This window comes from Crinia signifera, chromosome 5 (assembly GCF_055691185.1).
Source record: "Crinia signifera chromosome 5, ASM5569118v1, whole genome shotgun sequence".
Taxonomy (NCBI): domain Eukaryota; kingdom Metazoa; phylum Chordata; class Amphibia; order Anura; family Myobatrachidae; genus Crinia; species Crinia signifera.
This window is the reverse complement of record NC_139221.1, coordinates 64,294,639-64,315,805: the sequence shown is the minus strand read 5'-3', so window position 1 is coordinate 64,315,805 and position 21,167 is coordinate 64,294,639. Positions and strand designations below refer to the sequence as shown.

Here is a 21,167-nt window from a genome sequence, read left to right as displayed (position 1 = left end):
AATGCAACATGGCACCCACCATTCATTCCACCAAAATCTGTGCTGCCAAATCCAAAAATCACTCCTTCCCTTCTGAGTCCTGCCATGCGCCCAACTGGTATTTTTTGGTCACATGTGAGGCATTGCCGTACTCGGGAGAAATTGGGGCACAGATTTTGGGGTGCTTTGTCTCCTTCATTCCTTGTGAAAATGAAAAATTTTGAGCCAGAACTGCATTTTTGTGTAAAAAAATGTAATTTTTCATTTTCACTGCCCAGTTGTATCAAAATTGGTGAAACCCCTGGGGGTTTGAAATGTACACTATACCCCTAGATGAATTCCCTGAGGGGTGTAGTTTGCAAAATGGGGTGACTTGTGGGGGGTTCCACTGTATTGGTGCTTTGGGAGTCTTGCTAATGCAACATGGCACCCACTATTCATTCCACCAAAATCTGTGCTGCCAAATCCAAAAATCACTCCTTCCCTTCTGAGTCCTGCCATGCGCCCAACTGGTATTTTTTGGTCACATGTGAGGCATTGCCGTACTCGGGAGAAATTGGGGCACAGATTTTGGGGTGCTTTGTCTCCTTCATTCCTTGTGAAAATGAAAAATTTTGAGCCAGAACTGCATTTTTGTGTAAAAAAATGTAATTTTTCATTTTCACTGCCCAGTTGTATCAAAATTGGTGAAACCCCTGGGGGTTTGAAATGTACACTATACCCCTAGATGAATTCCCTGAGGGGTGTACTTTGCAAAATGGGGTGACTTGTGGGGGGGTTCCACTGTATTGGTGCAACATAGCACCCACCATTTATTCCACCAAAATCTGTGCTGCAAAATCCAAAAATCACTCCTTCCCTTCTGAGTCCTGCCATGCGCCCAACTGGTATTTTTTGGTCACATGTGAGGCATTGCCGTACTCGGGAGAAATTGGGGCACAGATTTTGGGGTGCTTTGTCTCCTTCATTCCTTGTGAAAATGAAAAATTTTGAGCCAGAACTGCATTTTTGTGTAAAAAAATGTAATTTTTCATTTTCACTGCCCAGTTGTATCAAAATTGGTGAAACCCCTGGGGGTTTGAAATGTACACTATACCCCTAGATGAATTCCCTGAGGGGTGTACTTTGCAAAATGGGGTGACTTGTGGGGGGGTTCCACTGTATTGGTGCTTTGGGAGTCTTGCTAATGCAACATGGCACCCACCATTCATTCCACCAAAATCTGTGCTGCCAAATCCAAAAATCACTCCTTCCCTTCTGAGTCCTGCCATGCGCCCAACTGGTATTTTTTGGTCACATGTGAGGCATTGCCGTACTCGGGAGAAATTGGGGCACAGATTTTGGGGTGCTTTGTCTCCTTCATTCCTTGTGAAAATGAAAAATTTTGAGCCAGAACTGCATGTTTGTGTAAAAAAATGTAATTTTCCATTTTCACATCCCAGTTGTACCAAAATTGGTGAAACCCCTGGGGGTTTGAAATGTACACTATACCCCTAGATGAATTCCCTGAGGGGTGTAGATTGCAAAATGGGGTGACTTGTGGGGGAGGTTCCTAACTTTTAGCACTTATGGTGCCTAGAAACCTACATGGTGCCTAAAAAAAAATCTCATAAAAAGGAGGCTCCAAAATCAAGTAGGTGCTCCTTCTATTATGAAGCCTGTGGTTTGGTCAACGTGCACACTAGGGCCACATATAGGATATTTTTGAAAACAAAAGAATTGGGGGAATCAATTTTTAGTCACATTTCTCTAGTAAAATCTACTGTATTCGTTAGAAAAATGTATTAAAATTGAAACTCTGCAAAAAAAAAGAAATTTTGAAATTTCACCTACACTTTGTTTTAATTCCTGTGAAACACCTAAAGGGTTAACAAACTTCCAAACTGCTGTTTTGAATACTGTGAGGGGTGCAGTTTTTGAAATGGCATCATTTATGGGGGTGTCTCACATACAAGTCCCTCAAAGTCACATCAGAACTGAACTGGTCCCTAAAAAAATCAGTGTTTGAAATTTTCTTGAAAATTTGAGAATTTGCTAGTCATATTTGAAGCCTCCTAGTGTCCAAAAAAATGAAAAGGAAGTTGAAATAATGATTGCTACATAAAGTAGACATATGGTCTTTGTTAGTTATTAACTATTTTGAGTGGTATGATTATTTGTCTCACAAGCAGAAAATGTGACATTTTGCATATTGCTAAATTTTCCATTTTTTCACGATATTTTGGTATTTTTCACAAAAAAACACAGACTGTATCGACCAAAATTTACCACTAACTTGAAGTACAATGTGTCACGAAAAAACAATCTCAAAATCACTGGGATAAGTAAAAGCAAAAAAAAGTTATCCCCACTTAAGTGAGACATGTCAGATTTGAAAAAAAGGGCTCTGTCATGAAGGCACAAACTGGCTCTGTCATGAAGGGGTTAATAAGACACTTGTTACACTAACCATCTGAGCTGTTTCTTCTTTGAAAAGATATCTGGAGTGTATATGTGCGGCGGCACTCAGACGAAAATGAAGCAAATAACAGCTGTTATGTGCTTTAATGGTATATTCAATACCTCCACCCCTGTGTCAAGGATGCTGTGTGATAATTTAAACACACAGCCCTCCGATCCACAGATAGGAGGAGGAAAGAAAAACAAAAAAAAATCGGGCGCACAATACAGAATAAAATAAACGGTGTCAAATTATTAAGGTGTCACCTGCAGCTCTCAGCTGAGGACCTCTGTGTCACTCAAGAAATTCAAAGATATTGTTTTTAAACACTATATGCTTTAAGAGAGCACATATATATACACCTATATATTTTTTAAAACACTGGTATTATTTATTAATATATCACGTAAAATTCAACATGAATAAAATAATTAAAAAGAAACAAGGAAAAGTCGTGACAGGTATTATCAAAGCACAAATGAACTTCAATAGTGGACACAGTCTCTGAAGTGGGACTATTATTAGCAGGGCTATTTTTGTGCCGGAACGCCGTTCCTGAAGCTCTTTTGCAAAATGACGTCATCAGGAACGGCGTTCCGGGACCTCCGCGGCCTGCCCCACTGAAGTGCCGCTGCGTGTCCGGCCACCTGCCCGTCAGCTGCCCCTGCCCCTGGTATCCCCTGCACACAGTGAGACAGATGCTAGAAGTCATAGTTTAACTCTAGCGTCTGACCGGAAGCACAGCTCTGCGACTTCCTGGTAACGCTGCAGAGCTGTGCTTCCTGTCAGACGCTGGAAGTGAAAAATGACTTCTAGCGTCTGTCTCACTATGTGCAGGGTAAGGCAGGGGCAGCAGCAGCAACTGATGGGCAGGTGGCCGGGCACATATTAACCCCTTGGCAATGAGCTAAAACCCCTGGCAACGGAAATTAACCCCCCTTGGCAACGAGCATTAACCCCTGGCAAAAATGATTAACCTCTTGGCAACATCCAATAAGCCCTGGCAACGCATATTAACCCCTTGGCAATGAGCAAGAACCACTGGCAATGGACATTAAACCCCCCCCCCCCCCCCCCCCCTTGGCAATGAGCAAGAACCCCTGGCAATGGACATTAACCCCCCCCCCCCCTTGGCAACGAGCAAGAACCCCTGGCAACGGACATTAACCCCCTTTGGCAAGGAGCAAGAACCCCTGGCAATGCATATTAACCCCTTGGCAATGAGCAAGAACCCCTGGCAATGCATATTAACCCCTTGGCAATGAGCAAGAACCCCTGGCAATGGACATTAACTCCCCCCCCCCCCTGGCAACGAGCAAGAACCCCTGGCAACGGACATTAACCCCCCCTTGGCAAGGAGCAAGAACCCCTGGCAATGCATATTAACCCCTTGGCAATGAGCAAGAACCCCTGGCAATGGACATTAACTCCCCCCCCCTTGGCAACGAGCAAGAACCCCTGGCAACGGACATTAACCCCCCCTTGGCAACGAGCAAGAACCCCTGGCAATGCATATTAACCCCTTGGTAACGGACATTAACAACCCTTGGCAACCGACATTAACCACCTTGGCAACGGAAATTAACCACCTTGGCAACAAGCAGGTAATTTATAATTTATTAGAAGCCTTGCTGTGGGGGGCAACGTGGTGTGGCATAGTCAGTGTGTCTCGATTTTTTTGTGACATCCCATTTTTTGGGACGGTCCTGCGGGAATTAGACACATGTATGTGCATGCGTCTAATCAGGCAGGCAGGGGGGCTGAAGGCATGGCCAGCAGTTCACACAGCACTCGCCATGCCCTCACAGCGACAAAACTGCGCCCCATATACAGTTTTCCTTTCTCCACTGCAAAAGTTGGGAGGTATGTATTAGGTGTGAGGGGCATTGCAATGTGTGGCATAATGTATCAGGGGCATTACAGTGTGCAGCATAGTATCATAGGCATTGTGGTGTGCTGCATCATGTTTCAGAGAAATGGCGGTGTGTGGCATAATGTGTCAGGCATTACAGTGTGCAGCATATTGTGCAGGGGCATTATGGTGTGCGGCATAGTATCAGGGGCATTGGTCAAATTTTAGTAGCTCTGAGTGTTTGTACATGAGGAATTCTTTGCTGCTGGCAATAGTGGGAGAAGAGGCTGGATGTGCTGATAAATCTAACCGAACACCCCCCTGCAGCCTACCTAACCTCCCTTCCCTCTGACAGCCGAACGAACCCTCTCCTCTCACAGCCACAACAATTGATGCCCCGCCCCTTTAGTAGCTCCACCCACATCACGGCCCACATCTGCCCCGCCCACAGTTCCTGAACCTATTTTCCTACAAAAATAGCACTGATTATTAGCAATCACAAAGTCCATACAGCGACTTGCTCCAATAGGCAGGCTCCACACAATTAATCTGATAGTACATACTTCCAATTAGTTATAATTGTAACTTCCGTTATGATCTTGTAATATTGTGCACAATTCCTTCAGTAATTAATAAACACAGTATTGTGGATATGGTTATAAATTGGTAATACTAGCCATTTGGAATGATGTTATAAACATACCAAGCCCGATTTGTAGGAAGCCAAAGGGGACCAACAGACGGTGATTTGTAGTCCTTGGTTGCAGGGGACCACACGGGATAGGTAGGCAGAGGGTTGCTGTGGGATATGCAGACTGCAGCGTGAGACCAGCTCACTTCCAACTGCGTCTGCGAGTAGTCCGCTCGCACTCAGCTGGGGGCGGACACACCTTAATGCAGTCTTGTTACCACTGCTGCCTTATATTCTCCCGTTCCTCCGCAATAGTACCTTTGTGGATTCACCGGTGCTGAGGCAGATGTTAGCCAGGTCCAATGCGTGTGGCTAAATACAGATGAGGATCTGCCAATAGTTAACGTCCATACCACCACAAACAATTCCTTGGTATTTTAGGGGCTCTTGACGTGTTTCTCTGCCGTGTATTTTGGCAGTTTCTTCAGAACAGTAAAAGAAATATGACAAGAAATATGACATCCACAAACGATTACATAGCAAATGACCTATCTAAGTGGGTATACTTATGTAATAGACACAAACATAAAAAGTCCAGGGTACAACCAACTTGCCGTTGTAATGTGAGGTTTTTAAAATAAAGTAAAAATTGAACCTGGCTTTGTACCTGCATTTATCTTATCAAGGAGCACAGTCTTGTGTGTGTGTTTGTTTATACAGTATGTACAGTATGTATATATATATATATATATATATATATATATATATATATATATACAGTGGTCGAAGTGGGGCGGTATACGGGGGTATGCCATACCGCCACTTTAATCTGAAGATAAAAAAATCTGATCACTCAGCAGCGCATATTGTGCTTTTGTAATACCCCTGTACAACGGGGCAGTCTGGCTGGGGACGTTGATGGACAGGGGGGTGTCCGAAGGTGCGCACTATATTCACTCTTTACTTTTCCATACCCCCACTTCAAAATTTCCACTTCGACCACTGTATATATATATATATATATAGCAATTCCTGAGGTGGCACTACCAATTTGCTAAAAAGTAAAGATAGTGATGACTGGTGCCCTCCGAAAAAGAACCAGGACTCTGGTCTTTAGTACATGGGTTGTTGGGGGCGGCGGCACTCAGACGAAAATAAAGCACATAACAGCTGTTATTTGCTTCATTTTCGTCTGAGTGCCGCCGCACATATACACTCCAGATATCTTTTCAAAGAAGAAACAGCTCAGATGGTTAGTGTAACAAGTGTCTTATTAAAGAATATACATTAAATGTCCCATGTGAAATAGAACTCCCATCTTAGTAAATTTCCCCTATAAATCATACAGTGATTCACCCTTAGCAGATCTCTCACTAAGGGGGGTAATCAATCTCCCGCAGCCATCTCCTGAGGGGGAGATGGCTGCGGGGCCCTATTCAATGCTGTCTTCCCCGACAGCATTGAACAGAGGATCCCGCAGAATGAGCCAGACGGGGTAATTCTGCCGAGAACGGCCGGGAAGTGTCAAGCAGACTGCAGTTCGTGGCCATGCCCCCTTCTCATCCCGCTGCAGGCGGGACATTGAATCCCGCCTGCAAATTCTCGGTCAAGCAGACGGTACAGGGTCACGACTGTCGGACCAGCTTGACAGCCGTGACCCCAGATTGAATACCCCCCTAAGGCTGCACTGTAAAATACCTCCAATATTAATCATTTTTATAGAAATACATGTAATGCGATAATAAAATTGAAAAAAAAAACTGAAATGCAAGTTGCGTATTCATAGGAATGTAGCCTTGTTATGCAATCAGTTAGAAACCCGTGAAGTTAGTGAGGCATGGGGCACACAGTAGTTCAGGTAACTAGTTCCTAGTTAATAATTTCCCTGCATTCTAATGAAGCTACTGAGCGATGTCACTACCCCATAGTAAATGAATAGCTCATATTGGATTCATGTCTTGTGTAATATATTACATAGTGAAGTGTTAGTTCTATGATCACTGCTTTCTAAAAACAACAACCAAAATAAGGATAAAAATTTGTGGCGGGCAGATTAACGCGTTATTATCGCGTTAACGCTGAAATCTAATAACGCCGATAATATCTTTGAGGCGTTAACGCGTAAGTCACGTGACCCGGCAGATCTCAGACCTGGAAGACGGAAGAGCAGCGCATTTTCGTGCCAGGACACAGCAGCCGAGGTCCACGAGCATGCGCATCGGCACTTGGAGGAAGCCAGGACGCGGCTGCCGTGGTCCCCGTGCATGTGCTGCCGCACTTGGAAGACACCAGGATACCGCTACTGACATCCCCGTGCATGTGCTGCCGCACTTGGACGACGCCAGTATACCGGTGCAGAGGTCCCCGTGCATGTGCTGCTGCCGCACTTGGAAGAAGCCAGGATACCACTGCAGAGGTCGCCGTGCATGTAACAGCAGAGGGGCTGCCAGATAGGAGGAGGGAGGAGATCCCCGGATGCATAAGGAAAATGCTGAATATCCAATAGGGCTACATCATCATACCACTGTGAGTTTGCCTCAACAGAAGGATGTAATTACAACTAGTAATAAAGGGGTCATTATGAATGTGAACAAGGACACTGTGTAGTCTCTACATGAGGGGAGGATGTCACTGCAGGCCCATACAAGAGGGGTAACATGAGGGGAGGATGCCATACCAGAGGGGTACATGAGGGGAGAATGCTACTGCAGCCCCATAACAGAGCGGTACATGAGGGGTGGATGCCATACCAGAGGGGTACATGAGGGGAGGATGCCATGCCAGAGGGGTACATGAGGGGAGAATGCCATACCAGAGGGGTACATGAGGGGAGAATGCTACTGCAGCCCCATAACAGAGCGGTACATGAGGGGTGGATGCCATACCAGAGGGGTACATGAGGGGAGGATGCCATGCCAGAGGGTTACATGAGGGGTGGATGCCATACCAGAGGGGTACATGATGAGAGGATGCTACTGCAGACCCATAACAGAGGGAAACATGATGGGTGGATGCCATACCAGAGGGGCACATGATGAGAGGATGCTACTGCAGCCCCGTAACAGAGGGAAACATGAGGGGTGGATGCCATACCAGAGGGGTACATGAGGGGTGGATGCCATACCAGAGGGGTACATGAGGGGAGGATGCTACTGCAGCCCCATGACAGAGGGGTACTTGAGGGGTGGATGCCATACCAGAGGGGTACATGAGGGGTGGATGCCATACCAGAGGGGTACATGAGGGGAGGATTCTACTGCAGCCCCATAACAGAGGGGTACATGAGGGGTGGATGCCATACCAGAGGGGTACATGAGGGGAGGATGCCATACCAGAGGGGTACATAAGGGGTAGATGCCATACCAGAGGGGTACATGAGGGGAGGATGCTACTGCAGCCCCATAACAGCAGGGTACATGAGGGGTGGATGCCATACCAGAGGGGTACATGAGGGGAGGATGCCATGCCAGAGGGGTACATGAGGGGTGGAAGCCATACCAGAGGGGTACATGATGAGAGGATGCTACTGCAGCCCCATAACAGAGGGAAACATGAGGGGTGGATGCCATACCAGAGGGGCACATGATGAGAGGATGCTACTGCAGCCCCATAACAGAGGGAAACCTAACGGGTGGATGCCATACCAGAGGGGTACATGAGGGGTGGATGCCATGCTAGAGGGGTACATGAGGGGTGGATGCCATACCAGAGGGGTACATGATGAGAGGATGCTACTGCAGCCCCATAACAGAGGGAAACATGAGGGGTGGATGCCATACCAGTGGGGTACATGAGGGGTGGATGCCATACCAGAGGGGTACATGAGGGGAGGATGCTACTGCAGCCCCATGACAGAGGGGTACTTGAGGGGTGGATGCAATACCAGAGGGGTACATGAGGGGAGGATGCTTCTGCAGCCCCATGACAGAGGGGTACTTGAGGGGTGGATGCCATACCAGAGGGGTACATGAGGGTAGGATGCTACTGCAGCAGCCCCATAGCAGAGGGGTACATGAGGGGTGGATGCCATATCAGAGGGGTACATGAGGGGAGGATGCTACTGCAGCCCCATAACAGAGGGATACATGAGGGGTGGATGCCATATCAGAGGGGTACATGAGGGGAGGATGCTACTGCAGCCCCATGACAGAGGGGTACTTGAGGGGTGGATGCCATAACAGAGGGGTACATGAGGGGTGGATGCCATACCAGAGGGGTACATGAGGGGTGGATGCCATACCAGAGGGGTACATGATGAGAGGATGCTACTGCAGCCCCATAACAGAGGGAAACATGAGGGGTGGATGCCATACCAGAGGGGTACATGAGGGGTGGATGCCATACCAGAGGGGTACATGAGGGGAGGATGCTACTGAAGCTCCATGACAGAGGGGTACTTGAGGGGTAGATGCCATACCAGAGGGGTACATGAAGGGAGGATTCTACTGTAGCAGCCCCATAACAGAGGGGTACAAGCCACTAGGGCTGGGGTAATAGGGTGGGTACTGTATTTCACTGGGGATGGGGTGAGTACACAGTTCTAAACGGGTATATAAGTTTGCATGTCAGTGTCCAATCCCTACCTTAATATTCCAGCAAACTTGGGTAGAATGAGAAAGTGGCAGTACTAAAGAACGGACAGAGTGACATCACCGCAGGCTGTCTGGCAATTACCCAACTACTGACCAGCAGCAACGGGAGCATCGTGCAAGACTGCCAGAGATCGTCTGAGGTTAAGGTATGGAAAGGGGGTCATGAAAGTTGTAGCCTGCGCAGAGGCGTAGCTAGGGTGGTGCCGGTGGAGCTTGTGCCCCCCTGCTGTGTCCTGTGCGCCATCGCGTATATATGTGTCGGCCAGGGAGAGCTTGCTCAACGCCGCGGCCGCCCGCCCGCATGTCTTTTGCACACCTCCAACCTCGGCTGCCCGACAGAATAGAATGAAAGGGAACCACTCCTCCTCAAGGTAACAGTGTTGGCTGCACAGTGAGAAGTTCACTTCAGCCATTACACTGCAATGTGTGTGTGTGGGGGGAGAGAATGAGGGGGGCGCCATGACATGGGCCTGCTCTGGGTGTAGGGTGCAGCCAGGGCAAGGTATGGAAAGGGGGTCATGAAAGTTGTAGCAAGCAGCTTACTAATGGCCCCTTAGTTGTTAACAGCTTTACAATGAAGATAGTGATAGAACAAACTGGGTATTTACAGACAGTCAAGCATTAGGAGGGCCCTGCTCGCAAGACATTAATCAGTGGCCTTATGTCACTTTTTTCCTAACACCCCCCCCCCCCCCCCCAGAAATGACTAAACGGAGAAAGGAACATAAATATTACATGGACATTTTCATTTTAAATCTCTTCCAAATGGCAGAGTTCATAAAACCGAAGTTAATTGTAAACACTGCAACATTGAATTGTCTTATCACCGGAGTACTTTGAGTTTAAAGTATCATTTAAATGCGATACACAGCGTTGATTCCAGAAAATCTCCCAACGAAACAAACAGTGCAGTGAGGCTTCGGCAGACTACGTTGGATACAACATATGGGAGTATAGATAAACAAAAGCAAGAAAAGCTAACAAATATTTTAGCTAAGTGGATAGCTACAAGCTGCAGGCCGATTAGTATTGTGGAAGATGTCGGTCTCAAGAACATTCTTAGGATCACAACCAATGACAGCACATATGAGCTTCCCTCAAGGCGTACCATCACAAGAAGAATACATGACTTGTATGAAAAGGAGAGGACTAAAAAAGCGACAGCATTACAACATGCTGAAATGGAAAAACGGCAGAGGTTGGAAACGCTGCTGGAGCCCTGCAGGTATATTTTACATTCATTATATATTTCATTTTCTCACTGTCCTGTCTGTAAAAAATATAGCATGAATGGGATGTAGTTAGCTCTCGGTATCCCAGTGGTCAAGATCCTGCAGGGAGGGTTTAGGGTAGGGGGGTTTAGTATACTTACTAGGGACTCTCTGGGTTATGGGATACCGCTGTCGGTATCCATGAGAATTGACAGTGCCGGTCTCCCATACCCAACAAAATGGGTTTGAATTTTTGTTTTGCTGTTGCAGGTATGTGACTGAACTTCTGGGAGGAGAAAAGTATGTTTCATGCTCTGTGGTTCTGCCTGCTTTTTGCCATCTCTCTCGGGCCTTGGAGAGCTCAGATGATGATCCTGCCTACGTGGTCAAATTTAAATCTACATTAATTACAGACCAGGAAACATGCAAGGGAAATGCCAACCTTGCATATTTGAAGATTGCTAGCGCATTGGATCCAAGATTCAAAGACCTCAAGTGTATTCCCAGATGTGAGAGGGGTGAGGTGTGGGCCTCAGTCACCAACTTACTCAAGGAACAGAGGTTTGTTGCAGAGAAACCGATGGAAGCAACAACATCAGAGCCACAAAATAAAAAGTTAGCCCTATTGGCTGCTTCACCAGAGTCTGATACTGAACAAGAGGAAGATTCAGTTGAGAACAGTGTGCGTCGATACAGAGCGGAGCGCACCCTCAGTACAGAGTCCTGTCCGTTAGAGTGGTGGTCCAAACATGCAGGCTCACACAGCAGGCTGGCCTCTATTTCACAGACGTACTTGGCCACACCTGCAACATCAGTACCATGTGAAAGGTTGTTTTCTCTTGCTGGTCATATTGTGCAGAAGAAGAGAGTTCGTTTATCATCTGAAAATGTAAATAACCTGATGTGTCTTAGCAACTGGCTTGGTGCAGAGGACTAAATAGGTTACACACCTAAAAGATATCTGTCCAATCTGTCTGGTGGGAATAAAATCTGGTAATGTATGAGGGCATATAACAAATAACCTTTTCCTCCCAAATACTGGAAAACAGACAATGGTCATTCATCATTCATTACATCCGTTGTATTTATATAGCAAATTTCTCCAAACAATTGTTTTTGTCTGTTTTCCAATGTTTGGGAGCAAATGTTGATTGTTATTTGCTCTCATACTGTACATTACAAGATTTTTGTTCCCAACAGACAGATTCGACAGATATCTTTTAGGTATGTACCCTAGTTGGAGGAATGGACAGTAAATCCCATCTGTGTATTATTTTTTGGTGTGCTCGACCACTTCACTCTTACTGGGACACTTGCTACTGTACATAGGAGCAGATGTACTTAGTCTGAAGAAGGTATCAATACCGATATTTATATGACCAAAGAACAATAAGTGAAAAGCGTAGGTTACGTACTTTTTCCGTAACTTGCGTACCCTTTATTCCTAGCTACATGCGAACAAAGCGTAGCGTACCTTTACCATGTATTGTACACGCTTGAATCAATGCAGTAATAGGAGATCCCTTCGCAGTACTTTGTCTCTAATCTGCGAATACACTTTAAGGACAATGTCCGTAATACACCTTATCGCTAGATGCGAATAATTTAGACGAGACCACGATATAACAAGTGAGGAGATAGATTCTCCGTAAATAGTGTATTTAGTCCCTAATGGACAAAAGGGGATTACAGAAATAAGAAAATACAGGGTAACATGTGATACAATTATCTAACAATAAAAGATACTTTAAAACACTTACAAAGGAACAGAAACAGATACAATTATAATCAGCCACATTACATAAAACGGGAATACAAATGTTACCGTTAAGGAATAGCGCAGCGCAGTCCGGTCGGAGCTCGCTATATTCAGATTGAACTATAGCCCGGGTTGGTGAGGGGATATCAGCAGTGCCAAAGTGACCGAGGCAGCCCAGGGTTAGCTATCTTATAGGGTCAGAAGGGGGAGGTCAAAGGCCATTCCTATTGGTCAGGGGTTCGAATGTCCAGTCCTCAGTGATTGGGATAAAGCATTACACCTGGTTTGGATTGGTGCAGGGGGAGTGTACTTTGGAGTCCTTTGTGTGTTGGCATCGTCGTCGGGGGTCGTAAATAGCAACAAGAACCGGTTATATCTAGATTCTTTTGTCACACACATTTTAACAGAAATAGTCCTTGAAATATAGAATTTGGCCGTAATTATCAGACCATGTGAGTTGTGAAGTTTTCACAACGACCGGAGATCTGCACATGAGAAACGTAACGTAACGGTACCAAACATTATACAGACAGAAGTATGTAATGCTGATTAAACTATGTGTAGTGCTCTAAACCTTTAATTAACTATATTTTATTTTGTGTAAGTATGGTATTATGAATTTATGTGTAATAGTATGGCTGCGCTTCTGGTCCACTTTGTCACACAGACTCGGGTATGTATACTTTATTTGCGCAACTCTGCGAACCAAAATGGCGGCCATACTATCCTAAAATGGCGTGTGTGTAACTTGACTTTAACAAAGGGATAAAGAAGTGATAAAGCAATGATAAGTGCAGGGTGATAAGGTACCAGACAGCTCCTGTCAAATCCATAATTATTGACCGGTGTATCTTGCACTTATCACTGCTTTATCGGTACTTATGTATTATCTGGGCTGCCGATTTTTTGATTGTATGCCTTAACTTAAGGCATACAATCAGATGCGATGCGATATCGCATCGCATCGCATACGACCATATCACATGCGATGCGATGCGATGACCCGATTTTTCCATAGGATTCAATGTTAAAATGGACTGAGTCCATTTTAACATGGAATTCAATGGGAAAAGGGGTCCTTTTCATACCCCTACTATCCAAGTGGGCATGGAGTTGGATATAAACCTGTGGCGAGCGTAGCGCGCCACCGAGCCCGAAGCGTGGCGAGCGAACGGTATTCTGTGTCCGCTCGCCACACTTCGGGCTTGGTGGCTCGCTACGCTCGCCACAGGTTTATATCCAACTCCATGCCCACTTGGATAGTAGGGGTATGAAAAGGACCCCTTTTCCCAATGAATTCCATGTTAAAATGGACTCAGTCCATTTTAACATTGAATCCTATGGAAAAATCGGGTCCATCGCATCGCATCGCATCGCATCGCATGCGATATGGTCGGATGCGATGCGATGCGATGGACCCGACTTCAAAATCGGCAGCCCAGTTAGTACATAAGTACTGCTTTATCACTTCTTTATCCATACCTCCCAACATGACCCATTCCAGGAGGGATAGACATCTCTGTTTCTGGACTTCCCTCTTATTTATGATTGACATCACCCGTTTTAAACAGGTTAATAATGGATAAGAAAGGTGTTCCACAAAAGATGAAGGCAATCATTAAGAGGAAAGTCCAGGAATAGAGCATTCTGTTCCTCCTGGAGAGGGGCATGTTGGGAGGTATGCTTTATCCCCTTCTCCCGACTTAATGCATCTGCCCCATACACTGTTTATACTGCTACATTATGATCATGGACTCTGGACTCTGAGGGTAACGTTTCTCTAAAAAGCTAGCAAACATTAATGCCATGCCAGTGCCAAATAGCTTTGGTTTTATTTTTGATTGAAAAAGCAGGTCTTTATTGTACATAAAGAATGCAAAAAAACAGACGGTAACATTCAGACATATATACTGTGTCGCAGCACAGCCAAAACACAGCACACATGCAAAACTGTATAGTAGATTTCATGAAATACAGTATAAGAAATCAAATACCATAAGACATGCTATGCACTATGCATTCTAACCTTAAACAATCATTGACTATGGATTGTAAAGCGCAACGGAATCTGCTGCGCTATATTAGAACCTGTAAATAAATAATTAAATAAAATAAGACTATGGGTGGAGTTGAGGGGGATGAGGGAGGGGGAGTCACGTTGCCCGAAGCTTTATTGACCAGACAGACACATATAAGGGGAGGGCAATAAATAGACAGGACATCAATAAAACAACAGACATCGTAAAATGGGGGAGCGGGGCCACGTCACAGTTCTTATCACTCAGTTCAATGGGGAAAGGGCCAGAAGAAGGGGGGGTTAGTCCTCTTCTTCCTCAGGGCTATCCCGGATGGAGTAGTCTCTGAGCAGGCTGTGGATCAGCCTGCGGCAGTCCTGCACGGACATCCTCTCCCTCCTCAGGATGAGGCGATTCCTGGCAAACCACACAGCGTCCAATTTTACAATTTATTTTACATTAATGCTAAAGAAAAATGACATGCTGATGTTGATGTTAAAGCATACCTCCCAACATGACCCTATCCTGTAGGGACAGAATGCTCTATTCCTGGGATTTACTCTTAATTTATGATTACCATCATCTGTGGTGAAGCACCTGTCTTAGATCTAACCTGTTCAAAACAGGTAATGGCAATCATAAATTAAGAGGAAAGTCCAGGCGTAGTTTGTCTGTGCAGGCACAGGTCATGTTGGGAGGAAATATTAGAATTATTTTATTCTTTTAAATGCTTCAGAATAAGTAAATACTGCTGTGAAAAAGCACATTCTACTAAGTGTTTGCAAACCAAATGTTATTGCACTGTTGATCCTATAGCAGTTCTTAATAAAAGTGCGCAAGTACTTTTGAATACGTTCTCGAATTTTTTGCATAAAAATGCGATTAATCGCAGTTAATGGCAAAAAATGTCTGAGATTAATCGCGATTAAAATTTTTAATCGTTGCCCACCTTTAATAAAAATACATACAGTACATGCCTTAATCATGGATAAACTATTATGGAGGGATTCATATAAGGGCTCCTGGCAGAGGCATAAACAGATATGTGTAGGTCCTATAGCAACATTTTGTAAGGGCTCCTATGTACCACCCAATTGCTAGGAAAAGCCATAATGCTACACATAGGAGGTCATTCTGATTGACCCATAGAGCTGCAAAATTAGCACCTTTGCGGGTCATCTAAACGCTGCCCGAACGCCCGCCCACATGCAGATTTCATCTGCACGCATGGGAATGGTTGTTTTGCATAAACATCCATTTGCTTGCATGTCTAATGGACAAAACCATGTGCACTGCAGGTGGGGCTGATGTAACATGTGCACAGAGAATTAGATTTGGGTGTTATTTTGATTCTGTGTACGGTAAATACTGGCGGCTTTATTTTTACACTGCAATATAGACCCAAATCTAACGCTCTCTGCACATGTTACATCAGGCCCACCTGCAGTGCATATGGTTTTGTCCATTCGAGAGTGAAATTGCATTTGCGAGTGACCCAGAATAACCCCCTTAGTTTATGGCAACATTAGTATTGGACCTGTAAATCAACATTATACGTAGCATAGGGTTAGAAGCACTTTATTACACCATATCTAGTACCAGATTGATCAGCATTCCATTTTCTGCAATCTGGTATTTACAGACGAACTATAGCATACTGCACTCGCATGATAATGGCAAATATTTGATATGAAAGAAATAATGTGCAGAGTGATGGACTTATATTTGCCAGCTCAAGCCACCTTCACAGCAGGACTCTGAGGGCAAACACACAAGCCCCTCTCCAAGAAACAATGTTATCTTCTGCCAATGGACTGGCCTATGGGGTGATGAGTACTTGGGAGGTCTGACCCCTTAACCAGTGTGAGAAAACTTTACCTGATGTATTATTTACTTTTGGAGACTGTATAAATATCTGGCACCTGTATCAGTTTTGGTCACACTCTGATGTCTTCAGCCTGAATGACTGAGACCTGGATCCAGAGGCACATGGTATGAATATTGGCTGTAACTGAACTCTCTTATGGGGCGAGATTTGATAGGGTGTGATTTTTTTTTTTTGGTGTCTAAAAATTTGAGCCTAATTGCACATGTCACATTTTTCACGGAAATTTGCAAACCAGTTCTAAACAACCAGCCAATCAGTTCCTAACTGTCATGTTACCGGCTGGATTTGAAAAATGACAGGTATAAGCTGATTGGCTGGTTGTTTAGAACTCTCCACTTTATCACTTAATGTGGCAGATGTATTAAGCCTTAACAAGATAAAAATGCAAGGGTGATAAAGAGAGATAACTGTCCAGCCAATCAGTTCCTTACTGACTTTTTTCAAACACAGCCTGTAACATGGCAGTTAGGATGTGATTGGCTGGAGGTTTATCTCTCTTTATCACCCTTGCATTTATCTCTTGTTAAGGCTTAATAAATCTGCCCCTTTAAAGCTTCATACATCTGGGCCAAAGTCAGAAATTGCATGCGATTTCTGTCAATTTTTTGTAATGAAAAAGTGCAGTTTTTAGAAATGTCTGAAAGTGTGATTTTTAGTAATGGGCGTCTGCGGAATAAAATTTGCGGAATAAAGTTGGAGGTCCCCTCCAACTTAACCAGCCCCAAAGCTCTTTGAGGGAATTTTAGAAACCAACACCGGACTCTTGGACCGGTCCTGGTTCCAAAATAGAATTAAATCTAACCACAATACAAAATTATCTGCCATTTGTTTCACTTTCTAAAAGGTATTTTTGTGCGCATAACCGCAATAAATGTACACTACGCAAGTGTACGCAGCAAATTATTTGGTCTTGTTTAAAATAAATCTGAACCTTACACAAGATATTTTGTGCAAAATATTTAGAGCACTAATGCACATGGTTTTGCTATATGTTACTGTGAAACAATTACGCTACTGTGTAATATATTAAAATGTAACTAAACTAGGGCACATTTCTGTACACATTTACTGCTAATTAGTTTACTTTGGTTGCCAGGAAGAATGAACAACTACAGAATACTTTTAAATGATTTAAATAGTTTAATGTGTAAAACATTTCTATAAATGCTGTTCAGTGGCGAAGGATTAGTGTTTTTTTTACTTACTAAGGTAAAAGTTTCTGCTCTGTCACTTCTCTCTGTATTATCCAGGATAAGAACACGATGCTGAAAGCAGAGCATTCTTCACAAAAGACCATTAACGTAACAGATGGAAGGGTTTATTTAAAAAGATGTTTGGGCTTTTTTGATAGTGTGTGCTATCTTATAGGCAGTATTATAGGTGCTGGAATATTTGTCTCTCCTAAAGGTGTTTTGGGATATTCTCAACTCAACATTGGTGTTTCCCTATGTATATGGGCAGCCTGTGGTGTGATAAGTATGATGTGCTCCCTGTGTTATGCAGAGCTGGGCTGTGCTCTGCCATTCGCTGGTGGGGAATACTACCATCTGAAACGTGGACTAGGATCTCCACCGGCGTTTGTCTGCATCTGGACTTTAATACTGTTCATTAGACCTGCTTCCAATGCGGCACGAGCCCTGACATTAGCGGAGTATGTCAGTCGGCCATTTTACTCCGGATGCCCCCCACCCGAAGTCCTGAAGAAAACATTAGCCATTGGAGTTCTCTGTGCTCTGGGAGTCATAAATTCCAAAAGTATCAAGATGGCCACCTGGGTTCAGGTCATATTCACAATCCTTAAAATGATGTCCTTGACCCTAATTATTGTGTGTGGTCTCACGGAGCTTGGAAGTAACACACAGGCTTCAAAACCCTTTATGGACGCATTTAACTCAGAAGTCCCCAATGCAGCTCAGACTGCCGAGGCTTTCTTTCAAGGCCTGTATGCGTATGCTGGTTGGAATTATCTCAACTACATGGCCGGTATGTTCACTTATTACTTCTGTGTTTCTTAAAGTATCACCAGTACTGTATGCAATTGAGTCTATTTGAAATTGAGCATTTTTGTGTTCAAGAAAATTAACATTGGGCTTGTATTAGAGGTGGACACAGCGCCAATGTCTGCGCGGTTATTTGTTTTGTATTGCATCAGAGTCTCAATCTACACACACAGTGGTTGATTCAAGACAGTAGACACAGTGATTATTCATTTGCAAAGTGTTGGCTTCCCAAATGTGAACTTGTCGAAAGCATGTTTTGTACGTTCGCAAGGAAGCGGCTGTGAATACGGTCATAGTTGTACTGGCTCAGTGTCTTAGTTGGTTTAGAAGCACAGGTGGCAGAGTCACTGGTGCAGGTGCTGCATGTGTGATAGTTTAAGCCCTTACCCCACGGATGATCAAAGAACTATGGTGCTCCATCTATGGTGCTCCATCGTCTATGGTGCTCCATCATCTAGTTAAAAAATGTAACCATTAACTCGATGTCCGTATAGAAATCTATGGCTCCCTTGCAGTCATACACTTGCCTCACATACCTTTGCCCTATATGGGCACTATGATTATTATGTATTTGTATCTGTTTATGTATTTATTGTCTTATTGTATTAGTCCTTGAGCTCTTTTTAACATAAGCACTTTCACAGTTTTTTTTTAGCCCAGTCCTGGTCCGATGCACCAAGCAAGCCGGCGCTGGCAGACATCGGGCTAAACCTATGACACATGCAGCACCCGCACCAGCTCCTCTGACACCCGTGTATTATTATAGGTACTTGTTTCCTAGCACGGCCACAACGATCATGATCGTGGGCATCGTGAGGAAAAATCGGGGGCATCGCGGCCATCGCATGCACTAAAAAATCGGGTGCGATGGTCGCGACGCGATGCCCGCGATTTCCCCATAGGGAACAATGTTAAATGCCTCAATTTAGCCGCGATGCCCCCGATTTTCCATAGGAAACAATGGTAAATGGGCCAGAAAGCCACAAAAACACCCCTGAACAGTGAAATGTGCCCCCAAAAGTATTTTACGCCACCCCATGATCAACGCGAACCCGAAGCGTGGCGAGCGCAGCGAGCCCGCGAGGGGCGGCGGTACGTGTCCTCCGACCTTTTCATACCCCCACTATCCACGTCGGCGTGGAGTTGAGAATAGAATAGTGTGGCGAGCGCAGCGAGCCACCGAGCCCGAAGCGTGGCGAGCGTTGCGAGCCCCGTGAGGGGACGCGGATACCTGTGAAGCCCGCGAAGGGACGCGTTTACCTGTGAAGGTATCCGCGTCCCCTCGCCACGCTTCGGGCTCGGTGGCTCGCTGCGCTCGCCACACTATTCTATTCTCAACTCCACGCCGACGTGGATAGTGGGGGTATGAAAAGGTCGAAGGACGCGTACCGCCGCCCCTCGCGCGCTCGCTGCGCTCGCCACGCTTCGGGTTTGCGTTGATCGTGGGGTGGCGTAAACTACTATTGGGGGGACATTTCACTGTTCTGGGGTGTTTTTGGGGCTTTCTGGCCCATTTACCATTGTTCCCTATGATGAATTGGTCAAATTGAGGCATTTAACATTGTTCCCTATGGGAAATCGGGGGCATCGCGGGTACATTGAGCCATTTAACATTGTTTCCTATGGGGAAATCGTGGGCATCGCGTCTGCACCATTTAAGCCTTTTTTAGCCGCATACGACGCAACCGACACGATTTTGACTGTTTTCAATGCATTTCAATGGGAAATTCGGGGGCCCGCGATTGTGGCCGTTCTAGGAAACAAGTACCTTATTATATTATAATTCTAATAAACAGTGGAGATTTAGTTCCTGTACTGATCAATGCATTTCAGCCTGCAATATGAGCCAGGCCACCATTTGCAAGGCGGGGTTTGGAATCAACCAAAATAACCCCCTATATCCATAAATCTGCTAACGTCAATTGGAGATTGCATAAGAAAATGGGGTGTTCCTATTCAGAAATTAGTAAATAAGGACCAGACCACAGCTAACATTGAGAATATTGGGGACTGCAACATCAATTAGCATTATCTTTCATATCTACTACATTGGACTTTTGTTAAATAGCCCTTACATATACTATAAATCATACAGTGATTCATCCTTAGCAGATCTTCATTAAGGCTGCACTACAAAATACCTCCAATATTAATCATTTTTATAGAAACACATGCCATAATAAGATAATATAAACTGAAATGCAAGTTACATATTCAGAAACCTGCGAAGTTAGGGCCTTATTCTAGTTCACTCTTTTTGACAAGTTCCTTCTTAGATGGACAAAACCATCTGCACTGCAGGGGGCAGACGTAAAATGTGCAGAGAGAACTAGATTTGGGTGAGTTATTTAGTTTCTGTGCAGGGTAAATACTGGCTACTTTATTTTTACACTGAAATATAGATCTCACTTTGAAGTAAAACCCCACCCAAATCTAATTCTCTCTGCACAAGTTACATCTGCCCCACCTGCAGTGCACATGGTTTTGTCCATCTAAGAAGGAATTTGTCAGAAAGAGTGAACCAAAATAACCCCCTTAGTGAGGCATGAGGCACACAGTAGTTCATGTAACTAGTTACTAGTTAATAATTTCCCTGCATTCTAATGAAGCTACTGAGTGATCAGGATATCACTACCCCATAGTAAATTATTAGCTCATATCGGATTCATGTCTTGTGCAATATATTACATACAGTATAGTGAAGTGTTAGTTCTATGACCACTGCTTATTAAAAACAGCAACTAGGAGAAGGATGGAAATACATACAGTACATGCCTTAAACATGGATAAACTATTATGG

General features: G+C 44.6%; 1 protein-coding gene across 2 annotated transcripts in view; it reads left to right on the top strand.

The window, feature by feature from the left end:
- Positions 1 to 21,167, top strand: part of LOC146080273 (solute carrier family 7 member 13-like) — a 61,898-nt gene that overhangs the window by 22,831 nt on the left and 17,900 nt on the right. Inside the window, exon 1 of one of the 2 annotated variants that reach the window (XM_083187349.1) lies at positions 17,440 to 18,350. The exons of the other annotated variant lie outside the window; for it this stretch is intronic. Coding sequence (XP_083043475.1) covers positions 17,630 to 18,350 — 721 coding nt within the window. The 5' untranslated portion in view covers positions 17,440 to 17,629. Of the gene's footprint in view, positions 1 to 17,439; positions 18,351 to 21,167 lie in introns of those variants that run through there. 2 annotated transcript variants of the gene reach the window in all.